At 36.7% G+C, this 15,694-nt stretch overlaps 1 protein-coding gene and 1 pseudogene across 1 annotated transcript in view; both read right to left on the bottom strand.

Annotated features, from left to right (window-relative positions):
* CFAP47 (cilia and flagella associated protein 47) overlaps nucleotides 1–15,694 on the bottom strand; it is a 388,870-nt gene that overhangs the window by 212,515 nt on the left and 160,661 nt on the right. Inside the window, exon 12 of the mRNA XM_018043692.1 lies at nucleotides 8,085–8,306. Within this exon, the coding sequence (XP_017899181.1) occupies nucleotides 8,085–8,306 (222 nt within the window). The remainder of the gene's footprint in view (nucleotides 1–8,084; nucleotides 8,307–15,694) is intronic.
* LOC102178437 lies at nucleotides 1,302–4,472 on the bottom strand (annotated as a pseudogene).

Here is a 15,694-nt window from a genome sequence, read left to right as displayed (position 1 = left end):
AGACACTTCAAAGTTAAGTGCTTAATATTATCCACAAAAAATGAAACTAAATATTAGTGTGCACATTTCAGAATGAGAAATGAGCTGCTCCATTGATTTCAATAATGTAGTGGAAGAAAACTTTCAGGTTTGTACAATGCCTAAATGCACTCTATTTAAACTCAAGGTACTATTTCATCTTACATACTAAAAGAATACATGCCTTTAAGCGGTACTACTTAAGCAGAAATTAACCTCTCTTGTATTCCTTAGACATACTGAAACCAGATATTTAACTGGACTACATTCCATAATATACTACAAAACTCAAGAATCAGCATTGTTAAAATAATTGTCCATGCCTGCTGGTGGCTATTGTGGTAAAACTAGGTTGCATTTACTGGAAGGTTTTAAGACAAAATTAACACTTTGCCTTCGGATACTAGGAGCATTAAACTAGTTATTGCCTGAGCAATAAAATGCCACATTATATACTGCTGGGAAATTAGATAAGTTAAATGACTTGGGCTGCCTGATTACTGTAACAGAGGCACCTCAGATGGAATTCCACCAGTCTCTCCAGTTCCCAGCTACTACTGAAATCATCACAGTCTTTTGTGTTGATTAAGATAATTCTCCAGAAAAAAGTGTTTGCCCCTCTATAATCACTTTGATGTTTACAAAAATTAAAAAACAAAATTTACTAAACTACATAAACCTATTAAGGCATTTAAGAAATTGAGTTCAAGAATTATGGAAAATTTATACGCTCTCAAAATTCTGCTATGTTTATAGGGCAATTCTTAGATTTATGGAAATATACTCTGCACTGAGAGGAGAGTATGTTAATTATAAGCTGCTCTGTGGCAAAATGATAGCTTATTTCTACAGTCTTCTTAATTTGATTTAATCAAGACCAATAGGTCTGAACTTCAAGGGATCAAGTTCTATTATGTCCTACAGTGACAGCTTCCATGAAGAAAAGTAAACAATAACTAAGGAATTCAAACATTCAGCTTATTAAACTAAGGCTAGTGAAGCCATAGCATGAAAAAAAGCTGCAGTCATTTGGAACAAATGGGTGTTTTTATAAAGCTAAAATCAAAAGACTTAAGACATGGATAAATTCATAAGTATGAGGAAGTAATAAACACAAAAATGACCACAAGAAGTACAAATATATTTAAATCTCAGACCTGGCAATTGGAATATACACAGCCTTCTAGGGGAGAAGAGAAAAGCCTTATGGTGTTCTGACAGCACTGCACCTTTGGCTTGTTTTCAGTGGTTGGTGGAACATGAATAGGAACCACATTGTTGCCTGGAGACATGTCATTTTCACGTCTGTCTGACATTTGCTTCTGAGAAACAGTGCGGTATATCTCTGTCAAGATTGTCTGAAAACCAGCTTCCACATTTGTAGGGTCTAGAGCAGATGTCTCAATGAATGACAAACCATTTTCTTCTGCAAAAGCTCTTGCTTCATCTGCAGGAACTGCCCTGAGATGGTGCAAATCACTCTTATTGCCCACAAGCATGATAATAATATTACTATCAACGTGATCTCTCAGTTCTTTTAGCCATCAGTCTACATTTTCATATGTGAGGTGTTTAACAATGTCATAAACCAATAAGGCACCTACAGCTCCACAATAGTATGCTGATGCTGTACCGTAGTATCGTTCTTGCCCTGGCAAGTCCCGTATCTGTATCTTTATTGTTTTCCCATCAACCTGGATGCTTCTTGTTGCAAACTCTACTCCAATGGTGCTCTTGCTTTCAAGATTAAACTCATTTTGAGCAAATTGAGACAGGAGATTACTCTTTCCAACACCAGAATCTCCAATAAGGACAGCTTTGAAGAGGTAGTTGTAGTCGTCATCGTGGGTACCCACTGTGCAGCCTAGAAGTGAAGGGATGGAAGCAGCAGTGGTGCCAGTGAGACCACTGGGGGGCGTCACTGCAGGGTCAACCCAAGCACTGAGTTTCAGCTGCCAGACCCAGTAAAGAACCCCTCAAAGATTTTTTTTTTTGGATGTGCACCATTTTTTTGATGTGCACTTGTGTACCAAGTCCTTACTGAATTTGTTACAATATTGCTTCTGCTTTATGTCTTTTGGTTCTTAGGTCCCCAACCAGGGATTGAGCCCGCACACCCTTGCACTGGAAAGCAAAGTCTTAACCACCGGACTGCCAGGGAAGTCCCTTCTAGCATTCTTATATCAATAAAACATTTATTTCTAATAGATGAAGAGATTCTTAAAATATTCTATTTCCTGAAATATCACAAGAGTCAGTTTTTAGTAAGTCATGAATGGTTACCATACTGGAATAATTTAAGAAAACATTTTGGCATATCAAAGCCATAGATCATAATTTATTTAAATTAATAATAAAAATCTACTATGGGTCATCTAATATATATTTTATTATTTCTAATACTTTAAAAAATTATTTATTTGGCTCTACCAGGTTTAAGTTCTGGCATGTGAACTCTTAGTTGCCATATGTAGGATCTAGTTTCATGACCAGGAATCGAACACTGGCCCCCTGCATTGGGAGCGTGGAGTCTTAGCACTGAACCGCCAGGGAAGTCTCTATTTCTAACACTTTTTATCAACCAAAGAAATTGAGTAATTATCATCATCAATTTTATAGATACTGAAATTGGGTCTTAAACACATTAAGTATTAATAACTTATGCAAAGCCACAAAAGTACAAAAAATTTACAATTTAAGCCTTCATCTGTCTGATTCAAAAGTCATATGCTTTTAATCTTGCCAGGAGCCAGCGTGAGGAATCCTACCCGTGACAAGGTCATGTGGCAGAGATCTGATGTGCAAGGTCGAGTCAGATCTCAGGTTTTCCCCCTGGTATTTCCTGAGCATGTACCTCCCCAAAAAATAAGAATATGCCTGCCTTATTGTATTGTACTTTTCCACTCTCCTGACACACTCTGGAAAAAGTCATCTCAAGGCTTTAGTCTTCTGCATTTGAAAGGGTGTTTCAATTCAAAAACCCCTCTGATGGCTTTCTAGCCTGCCTGCAGGACTCATACAGCTGCGCATGTGATTGTTTGAGGCCTCCTGACCGCAGGAGGCACAGGAAGCTTAAAACATCCTAGGAATGCAGGGGCTTCCAAGGAGTCAAAATCATTAGAATAGGACTGATTAAAGGTTTCATTTGTTGAGCCAATACTTGCTGCCAAATTTTCATATCCTTTATTTTTAGATATAGTTGGTATATAGAAAAACAAATAGTAGACCTGGTATTAGCAACATTAGATCTTTGAGTTAAGTACCTTCTTTGTTAATAACCCACTGCGCCTTCTTTAGTGCTTTAAGGAGATGCAGATTAAAGAAAAACACTTCAGGGAAAACGAGATTAACATTCATTAAGAAAGACAGCCAAAAAGTGTTAGTAAGCCTCTGGGCCAGAAGATAATGTAAATCACCTGAGACCTTTTGTATACAAAAAGATATACAGAAAGGGTCAGGACTGCTGCCCCTGCGTGACTCTGTATCTTTCATTATGTAAAATTTAGGGTATATAAACACCTTTTGAACAATAAAGTTGGAGGGGGTTTTTGCACAAACCTGGCCTCCCCTTGTCAATTTTTTCTCTTGCTCCCTCCCTCTCCTTTTCAGGCTGATCCCTTGGAACGTGGAGGCTCACCGAGTCTACTTACTTGCCCGGGCTTCTGAGACCCAAGGCGGGGCACCCTCCGATATTCAAGCGGGCGCCTGTGGCCCAACGTAGACGGTGCAAGTTCCTTATCTGGAACTTTATTGGTTTTCCATGTAAGCCAAATTAATCAGCCTCTTTTCTCCACTTAATTTTCCTACTATACTATTTCTTCCTAATCTAATCTTATGTTAATAAATAAATAAGTTTTCCCTCGCCAACTCCGTCCCCACTTCGAATTCCCTGGATCCACCGGGGCTGGACCCCGGCATAATCTACTTCAGTGTACTGTTCCAGAATTGCTTCTTTATGCTGTTGCTCAGAAATACTGATATAAATTTTTAAAGAGAAAAGAAGTGAAATCACAAATGAAATTAAATTTACTTATGAAGGGTAAAGTGTTAGTTTTTCTAAGTATATTTTTTTAGTATATGAACAATTTATTTTAAAAATCAATGAGTCCAACAGACTGGGAATGGTTCTGAAAACAATGGTATCTCATTGCAAGTGAGGTTTATGAAGCGTTTTTAACAGCATGGGGAAAAGTTTAAGTTTAAAAAAAGCAGGATTACAATATGTTTGGAAGATGGGGCAGAGCACGGGGGCTTCCTTGGTGGCTCAGTGGTAACAAATCCACCTGCCAATGCAGGAGACACAGGTTCGATCCCTGGTCTGGGAATATTCCACATACCTCAGAGCAACTAAGCCCATGTTTCACAGCTATTGAGTCTATACTCCAGAGCTTGGGAACCACAACTACCCAGCTCATGCACTGCAACAACTGAAGCCCATAAGCTCTAGAGCTCATACTCTGCAACAAAAGAAGCCACCTCAGTGAGAAGTCCACACACTGAAACTAGAGAGAAGCCCTCTGCAGAGAAGCCCATGCAGCAATGAAGACCCAATATAGCCAAAAATAAATAAATGAAAATTTAAAAAAATACATTTGGAAGGAAATTTCAACTAAGAAATAAATCCCATAAACTTGACTTGCAGGAAATACAGTAAAATGTTAACCAAAGTTAAAAAACAGTCAATGAAATTAGAAAGTAACAATTATAGTAGTTTTATTTTATGTGATATCTTACTTTACAGTTTCAATGTAGGATACCTGATGTTTATATTCTGCTTTTATATTTTTATATTATAGAAATTATAAATAAAAAGCTTATTTTTTCAATGAAAATCACATTATAAAAATGGTTACTGAATATAAACAAATGAAAGTGTATCAAAGGATATTAGGCACTGTATTAGTCAACTCAGGCTATCATAACAGAATACCACAGGCTGGGTCTCTTGCATAACAGAAATTCATTTTCTCACAATTCTAGAGGCAAGAATTTCAAGAATAAGCAAGGTGCCAACCAATTCTGTTTCTGGTGAGACACTTCTTCCTTAGGAGACAGCTTCGGGTCCCACCTTTATGACACCATTAACTATAATTACATCAAAAAGGCTCTATCTCCAAACACAGTCACATTGAGGGTTAGGGTTTCAACAAGTGTGAACTTTGGGGAGACCTAATTCATTCCATAACAGACACAAAAGACCTTAAGCATATTATTTCAAATACAGAAATATAAATTTATTATAAAACATAACACTCACTTACATACTTACATGATTTAAAAAAAAATAGAAGACATACTATATTATCGTGGTCTGAAGTATGTGCTTCCAAAAGTCATATGTTAAAACCCTAACCCTCAGTGTTTCAGAATGTTGACTGCATTAGGAGTTAAGGCCTTTAAAGAGGTAATTAAGGTAAAAGGAAGCCCTCAGACTGGGCCCTAATATGATCTAACTGGTGTCCTGGAGTTAGACACACAAAGAGACACCAGGGACTTATGCACACAGAGAAAAGACCATATAGATATAGAGAGGAGTCTGTCTGAAAGCCAAGCCAGAGGCCTCAGAAGAGAATCAATTTGCAGACACCTTGATCTTGTACTTCAAGGTTCCAAAACAGTGAGAAAACAAACTTCTATTGTTAAAGGCTTCTAGTCTGTGGTATTTTGTTATGGCTTCTCTAGCAGACTAACAGATATTATGGAATAAAAGCCTTAAAAGTTATTTTTAAGACTTTATGGTTTAACATTATACACAGTGTTCAATGTACAGCAGTCATAATATTATATACCCTACCTTTCTCCAACTTGACCCTTTCTTACTGGTTATACTTCTTTTAGAATGCAAACTCATTACCTTTTCTCCTTTTGGTCCTAATTTTTATATTTCACAAAAGTTTCCATACCATTTTATGACTGTCCTGAGATCCAATTTCAAGGTTTTATTCCTTTCACTACATAAGTTCAAAAAGCAAATCTCTGTGAGAGACAATATTAATAAATAAATATTTAAGGAACTTTGGATCCATTCCATGTTTTCAATGACCCTGGGTGTTAGAGATGCCAGATGAATCAGAGATGCTTCCTGTCCTCAGCATGCTTACATATTAATGGGATACACAGATTCATGAGTAAGTCAGTGGTGTTCAAAGTAATTTATACAGTTACACACAAATGTGCTGTTTTCCTTAACTGACAGCATCTTTCTCATTCTGCCACCCAGACTGGTTGTAGAGGCACAGGGTGGAATGCAGTCTTGGATCTTCATATATCTTAGTCTCTTCTACCCTGAACAGTCTCTTTACAGCAACTCTGTTCTTTGGGATAAACAGTCAACATTTCAGACCTTCTCATCCCCTCAACAAGATGGCATCTTGGAAGAGCAAATAAAGCTTCAATTTCAGGTTGCCTCACTTTCGTGAGTTTCTTCTAAAGCTATGTATATAATTTTTGTAATTTGAATTTGATATTATTTTATAAAGGATCTCCACACTGTGTAAGGCCTCTCAGAATGTGGCTCAGCCCTGAAGCAGGCTTCCATGAAGTAGGGGAGAGGGACTCTTGTACCTGCATGCATGTGGCATTACTTTTCTGGATCCTCAGTCTTTTTGGCAATGACCTCTCCCTCTCCACCTGGAACCTAGTTGACATGTGGCCATCTGCTGCTGAGGTCTGAGATGGGGATCTTGAACCTCTCCTCTTAGTCCCACCCAGAACCAACAGGGTCTCTCATAACTGCCCCAGTCACTTGCCAGTAGTCACATGTTTTTCATTCTGTGGCTACAGAAACAGCCATCTCCTGCTCTTCTGCCTGTTCAGTGGAGTCCCTCTGATTCAGTTAGCCTCCATAACAGATTGCCTGGGTTTTAACTCAGTCACCTTCAGTGACTTTGAAATTCCTATATCCCTTTCAAGCGACAAGAAACTTAAGCCAGTTTTGGTTACTGACATGATAGTGAGAGCCTAAGACACAAAGAAAAAATATTTTGTCCAATACCATCTAATTTTTAAGACTACAGTATTGCTAGGGACTGAAAAATTCTGATCTGGAAATTAAAAAAAAAAAAAAAAGAACACCAAATCTTTCATTTGCATTCCTATTGTAAGTTTTCTCTTCTTACCCTCCACCCCCATCTCTGCCAAAGAAGGTGAATGAACATCTCTGGCCAACTGTGGAGTAGATTCCATATACAAATTAGCAACATATAGAAACACAATATTATATTTCAAAATATATTATTTACTTCATAAAGCCCATAAATAGTTACAAGTAACAAATGGTATCTTAGTGGTAGTTAGTAATTTAGTGGTTACAGGGGCATAGAGGTTTGAGTAGTAACACTGCCTATGGATGGGGAGAGTTCCAGTGGACCAAGATACTGCAAATATAGGCAGAGGAGGTATTACAAATTCACCAACATTCCCCTGAGACTTTTAATGAAAGCCACTTGCCATTTAATCTTTGCAGAGGAACATAGACATTATGCTGACAAGTATTTTTCTGGTATTTTCTATTAGTCATTTATGGAACCTTTCATATGCTTACCTTTTTAAATATTAAAACACTTTAATATGCAGACTAAAAGTTTACAGTATCCAGAATATGAGATTATACTAACAGTAATCTGAGGAATACATTTATTGATTTCATCCTTTTTTTAGTTCAACAGATTTCTATAGTTGCCTTACATGAAGATTCTCAAGATAAAGTCATAGATCAGAAGTATCAGTATCATTTGGAAACTTGTTATAAATGCAAATTAGTATCATAAACTCTGTGAGAAAGAGTCAGTAACCTGCTTAACACACTATGTCAATGATTTGGATGCATGATAAAGTTTGAGAATGATTGCCTTAGATTATAAATTCAATAGTCTATGACTTACCTAAGGTATATATTACAGGGTTTCATATAAATATATATATATATATATTATAGAAACAAGAAATATTTTACAAAAGGACGAATAATATCAAAGTCTGTTTATCTATCTACCCACCCATCTACTTACTTATCTATCTATCCACGCCATAATTACATTTTTAAATTAGCGTACCCATTCTCTTACCTGAGAAAGTCAAGAAGTAAAGAATGTTGCCAATGAAGCTGAATCACCCTTTCAGGGTAATCCACAGGTAAAGACTGACTTGAATTAATTCCAGGTGGCATTTTTCCACATAGGTGGATCAGCACATCATAAATGGTCTTATTATATTTGGAAAAGTCATTCTGTCTGGAAAAATTTTTGGCTGATAGGGCTGATGAGTACACTTGTATTTTATATACATCCCTATGGGAAAATAATATTAAAATTAAAAACATCTTAAAATGTTATAAAAAACCATTCTCAATGACTAAATACAGTTCTATTTAAAATCAAATGAGAAATTATACAATTCACTTCATTTACCTATTTTTTGTGAGTAAAAATTAGATTTTCTTAATAACCCCAGAGCTTTCCAGTAACTTGCTTTAAGCACACATCATTATCTAATGGTGATGCTGTCAAATGTTAAGGGCTTTGGAAAAACAGAATAAAGGTTAAATTCTAGACCCACTACCTAAATTGTGTGAGTATAATCCACTCCAGTACTCTTGCCTGGAAATTCCCATGGATGGAGGAGCCTGGTAGGCTGCAAGTCCATGGGCTCGCTAGGAGCTAGACATGACTGAGCAACCTCACTTTCACTTTTCACTTTCATGCATTGGAGAAGGAAATGGCAACCCACTCCAGTATTCTTGCCCGGAGAATCCCTGGGACAGGGGAGACTGGTTGGCTGCTGTCTATGGGGTTGCACAGAGGTGGACATGACTGAAGTGACTTAGCAGCAGCAGCAGCAGCAGCAATGAGTTATTTAAACTTATTTAACTCAATTTTGTGGGCTTCCCTCATAGCTCAGTTGGTAAAGAATCCACCTGCAATGCAGGAGACCCTGGTTTGATTCCTGGGTCAGGAAGATTCCCTGGAGAAGGGATAGGCTACCCACTCTAGTATTCTTGGGCTTCCCTTGTGGCTCAGCATGTAAAGAATCCACCTGCAATGAGGGAGACCTGGGTTCGATCCCTGGGTTGGAAAGATCCCCTGGAGAGGGGAAAGGCTACCACTCCAGTATTTTGGCCTGGAGAATTCCATGAATACGGTCCATGGGGTCACAAAGAATCGGCCACAACTGAGTGACTTTCACTTTCAACTCAATTTTGTACAGTATAAATTGAAGACAGTAGTGCCTATAAAAATTTATAAGACATTTCAAACATTCATCAAACACACACACACACACACACATATATACACACACACACAGACACATTTATATATATTTGCTCAATATTGATACTTTAATACTTAGAAGGGCACATCCTGTACACTGGCCACATGAGTGGGGATCCTCATCTTAAAGATAAAGTCCAGAGAGCTATTGTTTCCATATATTTTTCTGCTCTTTAAGTAAGACAATACAATCTCTATTTCCTGATACCTCCCATACCAAGTTGTGATTTTTCTGCTCTTTATGTAAGATAATACAATCTCTATTTCCTGATACCTCACATACCAAGTTGTGATGCATGTTAATTTTCAAATGGAGTAAAAAAAAAAATCCAACCAGTTCTTGCTACCTACAGTTTATGAAATATCTAATACTATTCTGTGTATCTGGTTACTAGCAATGAGAATCATAAATGAACCACTAGCTTAGACTGACAAAAGAAAGTCCCCAAGGGGCCATTTTGAATGGCAGTTCTCTAGTTTAGTAGCTAGTAGGACTATACAGCAAATTCAAAAGAAACTACAAGTTTTAAGAGTTTCAGTATCTTTCCTCAAAGCCTTGCTCTGACACTTATTCTGTGACTTCATGAAAGTTACTTGACCTTTCTCTCCTCAACCTTCTGAAAAGTAAGGTACATAATAAACCTAGTACATCGTGAAATCACCAACAAATCAAATACTTTATGGAGAAAATTAGCACCATCATAGGCCTTAAAATATTTCTATGAAAAAGATGAATGATAGACCAAAATAGAATTAAAACAAATCAATGAACAAATAAAAAAGGGGGAAAAACAACAAAGTCAAATGGAAAGAAATAATAAATAATAAGTAGGCACACAGAGGTCCCATTTATAATAGTTGTAAGACACAGATTTTAAATTCAGTGCATGTACTAAGTTTAAAAATGAGAATCTTGTCACTGAACTATAAATTATATTAAAAAATGACTAAATGGAAAATTTACAGATAAGCAAATCCAGTAAGTAAAATTAAGAGAGCAATGGATGAGTTTAACAGTAGGTTAAGTCAAGTGAAAAGCAAACTAATGAACTGAAATACAGGCCATAGGAAAGTACCATACTGCAATACAGAATAACAAAAGGATGGGAAATATAGGAGACTGAGCAAAGAAGAGGAGCCCAAGAGAATGCAGCAGTCACATAATGTGAAAGGATACAGGATGAGAACTTTCAAAATCGACAATAAAAAAAATCAAACTACAGATGAAAGAATCACTATGAATTCCAATAAGAATAACTACAAAGAAAACTTTCCTAGGCACTTCAGAGTAAAGCTGTTGAAACAAAATATAAAAAGAAACTCTTAAAAGTGCTCCCCTTACCCACAAAAAGAAAATATCTTCAAAGCAATAAAAATTAAAATTTCAGATGACTTAACAGAAATAGATTACAGAAGAAAATAACATATTTTAAATAATCTTAAAGAAAATAGTTGCCAACCTTAAATCCTATACCAAACAAATTATACAATTAGAATAAAGGTGAAAAACATACAGCTATTTTCAGAAACAAAATACAGAATTTGTTACCAAATGACTTTAATGCAAAGATCTAAAGATAATTATTTGAGAGGAAGAAAATCATCTTGTGTGAGAAATTAAAGACATAAAGAGAATGAAGAAAAATTAAAAGTAAATATATGAGCAAATGTTGACTGATTAAATAATAGTAGCATCAATATCTGGGGTATACATACACTCCAGATATTTTACATACATATATATAAAGTATATAATTATACAACAACAGTGTATGTTGGAAGAAAGAAAATAAAGTCAACATACAAGTTCTTGTAATATCAGGGAAGACAATAAAATTATTAATTATGATAAGACTTCAATAACATATATATGCCATAATGTATAAAGTAATCATTAAAAGAATTATAGAGGTATACTTCTAAGCTTGTAGAGGATAAATCATGAAATAAGAAGAGATCATTTAATCAATCCAAAAGAAGGCAAAAAAGGAGAGAGAGGGTAAAGAGAAAAACAGAAGAACTTAAAAACATCACAGATCTAAATCTAAATTCAGAGTATTTGCATTAAATTTATACAAACCATAAACTTGAATTAAAAGAAAAAGAATAATATGAAACAAGCTAAATATAAGGTATACAAAGAGATATAACCAAAATCCTAAGAAATGAAGATCTATGTAAAAGATTCAAAATATTATATAAATATTAACCAGAAGTAAAATGCCTGTATTAATAAAATACAACTTAGAATTTAAGGCACAAAGCATTACTAAATATAAAGAAAGACATTCCACTGGCAATGCACCACAAATGTGTATTACAGTTGCATATTTGAATTAGTCATGGAAGTTCACCATCGTTCTAAGAGGAGATTAAGAGAGAATGGAGAAAATAGAGACAACAAAGGGGAGGAAACAGCAGAAAATGAAGCAGAGAAAAACAGTTAAAAATGAATTTTCTAAGTGAGAGGGCCTACTGAAAGCCATTGGCCACCTGATGCGAAGAGCCAACTCATTGGAAAAGACCCTGATGCTGGGAAAGATTGAAGGCAGGAGGAAAAGGGGATGACAGAAAATGGGATGGTTGGGTGGCATCACTGACTCAATGGATATGAGTTTGAGCAAGCTCTGGGAGATGGTAAAGGACAGGGAAGCCTGGCATGCTGCAGTCCATGGGGGTGTAAAGAGTCAGACACGACTGAGTGATTGAACATACACACTCACAAAATATGATATCAGACTTCTCATCAGAAATACTGAATGATTCTAGGATAATGTAGGAGGGGGTCAACTATTGGCAACATTACATGCATAACCTTGAAAAGTTATCTTAGCCTGAGAGTCCATGATCCAAAAATTCCAAACAAAGAATTACTACTCAATAACACTGTTACTTGGACAATGTAACAATTCAACGTCTTTTGGTTGTGAATAGCTTCTTTCCCAGAGCTAGAGGCCCTCCTACTCTTCTAGAACTGCCTTTGCTCAGGCTGTATGCATGAACTATTTCTCATTTATCAAAAAAAATCAAAGTTTTCAGTTCCATCAAGAAACAAGGAGACCCACAAAGTCACCAGTAGGGATAAAAAACAGAACAGTTACTAGGAAATCATCCAAAAATGTAACAGCTTTTTAAACCTTATATTATAAGTGATCCCGCCTCTGAGAACCTTCCTATATAACATCTAGAAATGATGATGCAATATTGGAAGCTACAAGAACAAAAATGTAAAAGATGACTCCTACATTTCAACATTTTCTTTTGCTTTTTTTGTGCTGATTTCTTTACATCATAACTTATCTCCCTTTAATCTTAATTACTTGAGAGTAAAAAAATGGTGCCAATTTCTTATCATTGGTTAATAGCTCTAACCACACTGATTAGAATAAAACACTGCCTTGCTGTTTTATTCAAGCAAATAAAACAATGGCTGTCCCAGCAGCATACACTCCTCCATATGGGTTCTGCCTTTGAATTTTATGGTCCCAATGATTCTCTGGTTCTAAGAGAGGTCATCTCCTATCTGGTGGCTTTATTCCAGCTTATGGATATTTTATTAAAAGCTGCATCCAGTAGGCCTTCCAAAATAACCAGCAAAAATTTCTTCTGCTAAAGGTAAGGAAATGAGTAACAGGATTCAAGTCTCAGAGGGGTTATTACATGCAGAGTAGAGGCCAGATGTTCTTCATCTTTTCAGAAGACATTTCAAGGGGAAAAAAAAGCCACTAAAATCACAGTGGGCAAGATACAAGCAGCACAGGTAGAAAAGCATGCTTAAGATAAAGGATTGTAAAGTCATGGAAAAAGAAAAGTTGAAGGTTTTCTTCTTCTGGATAATTTGAAATTGAAGGAGGCTGTCTACTGGTCTGGGTTGATTTGGCCATAGATCACTGGGGAACAGAATGTATACTAGAATGTGTGATCTAAATCTCCCAAAGTGACTTTGGACACTGGAGGATTTTCATCAAAACTTAAGGATCACTGCACGTAAAGATCAACTTCATCTTTTTTATAATAAATTATACATTTTACTTCATGAAGAGGAGTCAAGGATAGATACAGGGTGACACTCAATGGTTATGGCAATTTAGAATATAACATTTGAAAGCTGATTTTCTCATACTAATTATACCTATAAGCAAATGATGAAAGACTTGAGAGAAAAGCCTTAGACTTCTGCTAAAATTTCATTTTCCAAATATTAAATATATTTTATAGCTGTCATTATAAATAGTCAAATAGCTTAGCAACCTAAATGCACAAAGAAATGGAGCTTTTAAGGAATAATCCTTTTAGTCAAATTTGTAGCAACAGCAGACAGATCCACATGATGTGGGAAAACAAATATTGGTCTTAGACTCAAAAGATCCATGTTGACTCTCAGCACTGGCAAGTCACTTTTCTGAGCCTGAATTTTTTTTGTATCAGACACATCTCTTACCCTCTCTGTCTCTGTTTCTTCCCCTATAACTGCAATATCTTGAGGTTGCTATTAATATCTCCCCCTACATGTGTTACAAGGGTTAGATGGAATAGTATAGTCAATGTCCTGATACATAGTAAGTTTTCAATATCAGTATCATTTTCCAAAGGAAACAGTCAAAAAAATCCATTTTTCTTCCTTCCTAGCTGTGTAAAACTACCCAGTTTCTTAGTATTTCTTCCATTACTGACTTATACAAAAGATAAAATAAACTGACTCTTAGTTTCACCTCCAAACAAAGCTTAAACTAAATAGATTGCGCAAGCTCCCACTGTGAATAAGGCCCATGCCCCACTTCTTGATAGCATCATTTGGGGAGACGGTGCAAAATCTCAGAAAGGAGAGCTTTGTGTACGCCAAAAGGACTTAGTGCATGTGCACCAAGCATCCAGCCTCCACAAACACCCCCGTGTTCTCTGTGCGACACATATAAGCAGACCCACTGGACTTGAAGGAACACAGTGAAGGGACAGTCAGCAGCCCTAACCAGAGTGGATCACCGTCCATAACCAAAAGAGCCTTCTTACAGTTCTAGTGCTTATAAGACCCTAGATCCCTGGGGTCCGAGAAGATCCAAGATGTCATATTTGGTTTCCCAACAACCTGAAGAGTTGTATTTACAATGATTTAAAGAAAATAAATGCAGTGTTTCTTGCACACCTGACTTAGAGGGCTAAGAGTCATGTATGTACATGAATAACATACCCAGAAGCACGCTGGTCAGCCCTATAGACAAAAGGCCTAGGAATTTCCTGAGATGATGTGAAGAGGTAAAGTTATGTCTCTAAGTCTGGGAAGGCTACAGGGAGACAGAATTCTGAGACTTCTCTGGCCAAAGAGGGAAGAATCCAGAAAAGAACAGAGGGAATGGTGCATAAAAGAAGTTTCAGGCAGAAGAAACCAGTCAAGGGAAACTGAGCTAGTCTCCATATCCATATGCTTGACCGCTTTGGATGAAGCCATGAAACAGTGACTTACAAGAAGATCTTAACCAAAGCCTCACACTTTATCTCTCAACTGAGCCCTGGAAATGGAGTCTTTGCCTTTCCCCACTATTCATGGCCTTCACTTTGTGTGCTATACTGCCTTCATTCCTCCTGTCAAGGATCAATGCACTTGATAATGTAATTTACATTAAAGTGTTAAATGTCAGTGATATTGGAAAAATCAAGAAACGGATAAAGAAATACACCTTGTAATGACATCAGAATATCAGTAAGAAATAAATGTGGCCACACTGGACCCCAGACAGAATCATCTATTCAACCTAGGAGTCTTACCTCCTCCTAGACCACTGTTTATCAATCCAATTAGTTTCTCTCCTTTAGAATAGCTTAGAATATTTGTTAAAATGCAAATCCCTGTTTCCTACCCTAGATATACTGAATAAGAATCTCTAATGTAGAAGTCCAGAAATCAAAATCTTGAACAAGCTTTCCAAGTAATCCTTATGCACAATAAACTCAGAGGTTCTCTACCTGCCTCTCTTTTCTCACCCTCAGCACCTTGACCATATCTCTATGCAGCACGTTTCACTGCATGATATTTGATTCTCCATCTGTGTCATCCACGTGACACATGTGGACTTCATTATGGAATAGATAGCAAGAAAGGGATCAGGTGGAAGGAGTAGAGGGTCTCGAGAAGGCGATATAAAAGAATCAGTATGAGGAAATCAAAACTGAAAAAATACATGTACCCCAATGTTCATTGCATCACTGTTTATTACAGCTAGGACATGGAAGCAACCTAGATGTCCGTCAACAGATGAATGGATAAAGAAGCTCTGGTACCTATAAACAACATATGAGCCATTAAAAGGAATGCATTTGGCATCACCAAATCAATGGACATGAGTTTGAGTAAACTCTGGGAGTCGGTGATGGACAGGGAGGCCTGGCATGCCGCAGTCCGTGAGGTAGCA

Source organism: Capra hircus, assembly GCF_001704415.2.
Source record: "Capra hircus breed San Clemente chromosome X unlocalized genomic scaffold, ASM170441v1, whole genome shotgun sequence".
Lineage (NCBI taxonomy): Eukaryota > Metazoa > Chordata > Mammalia > Artiodactyla > Bovidae > Capra > Capra hircus.
This window is presented reverse-complemented; position numbering and strand designations above follow the sequence as displayed.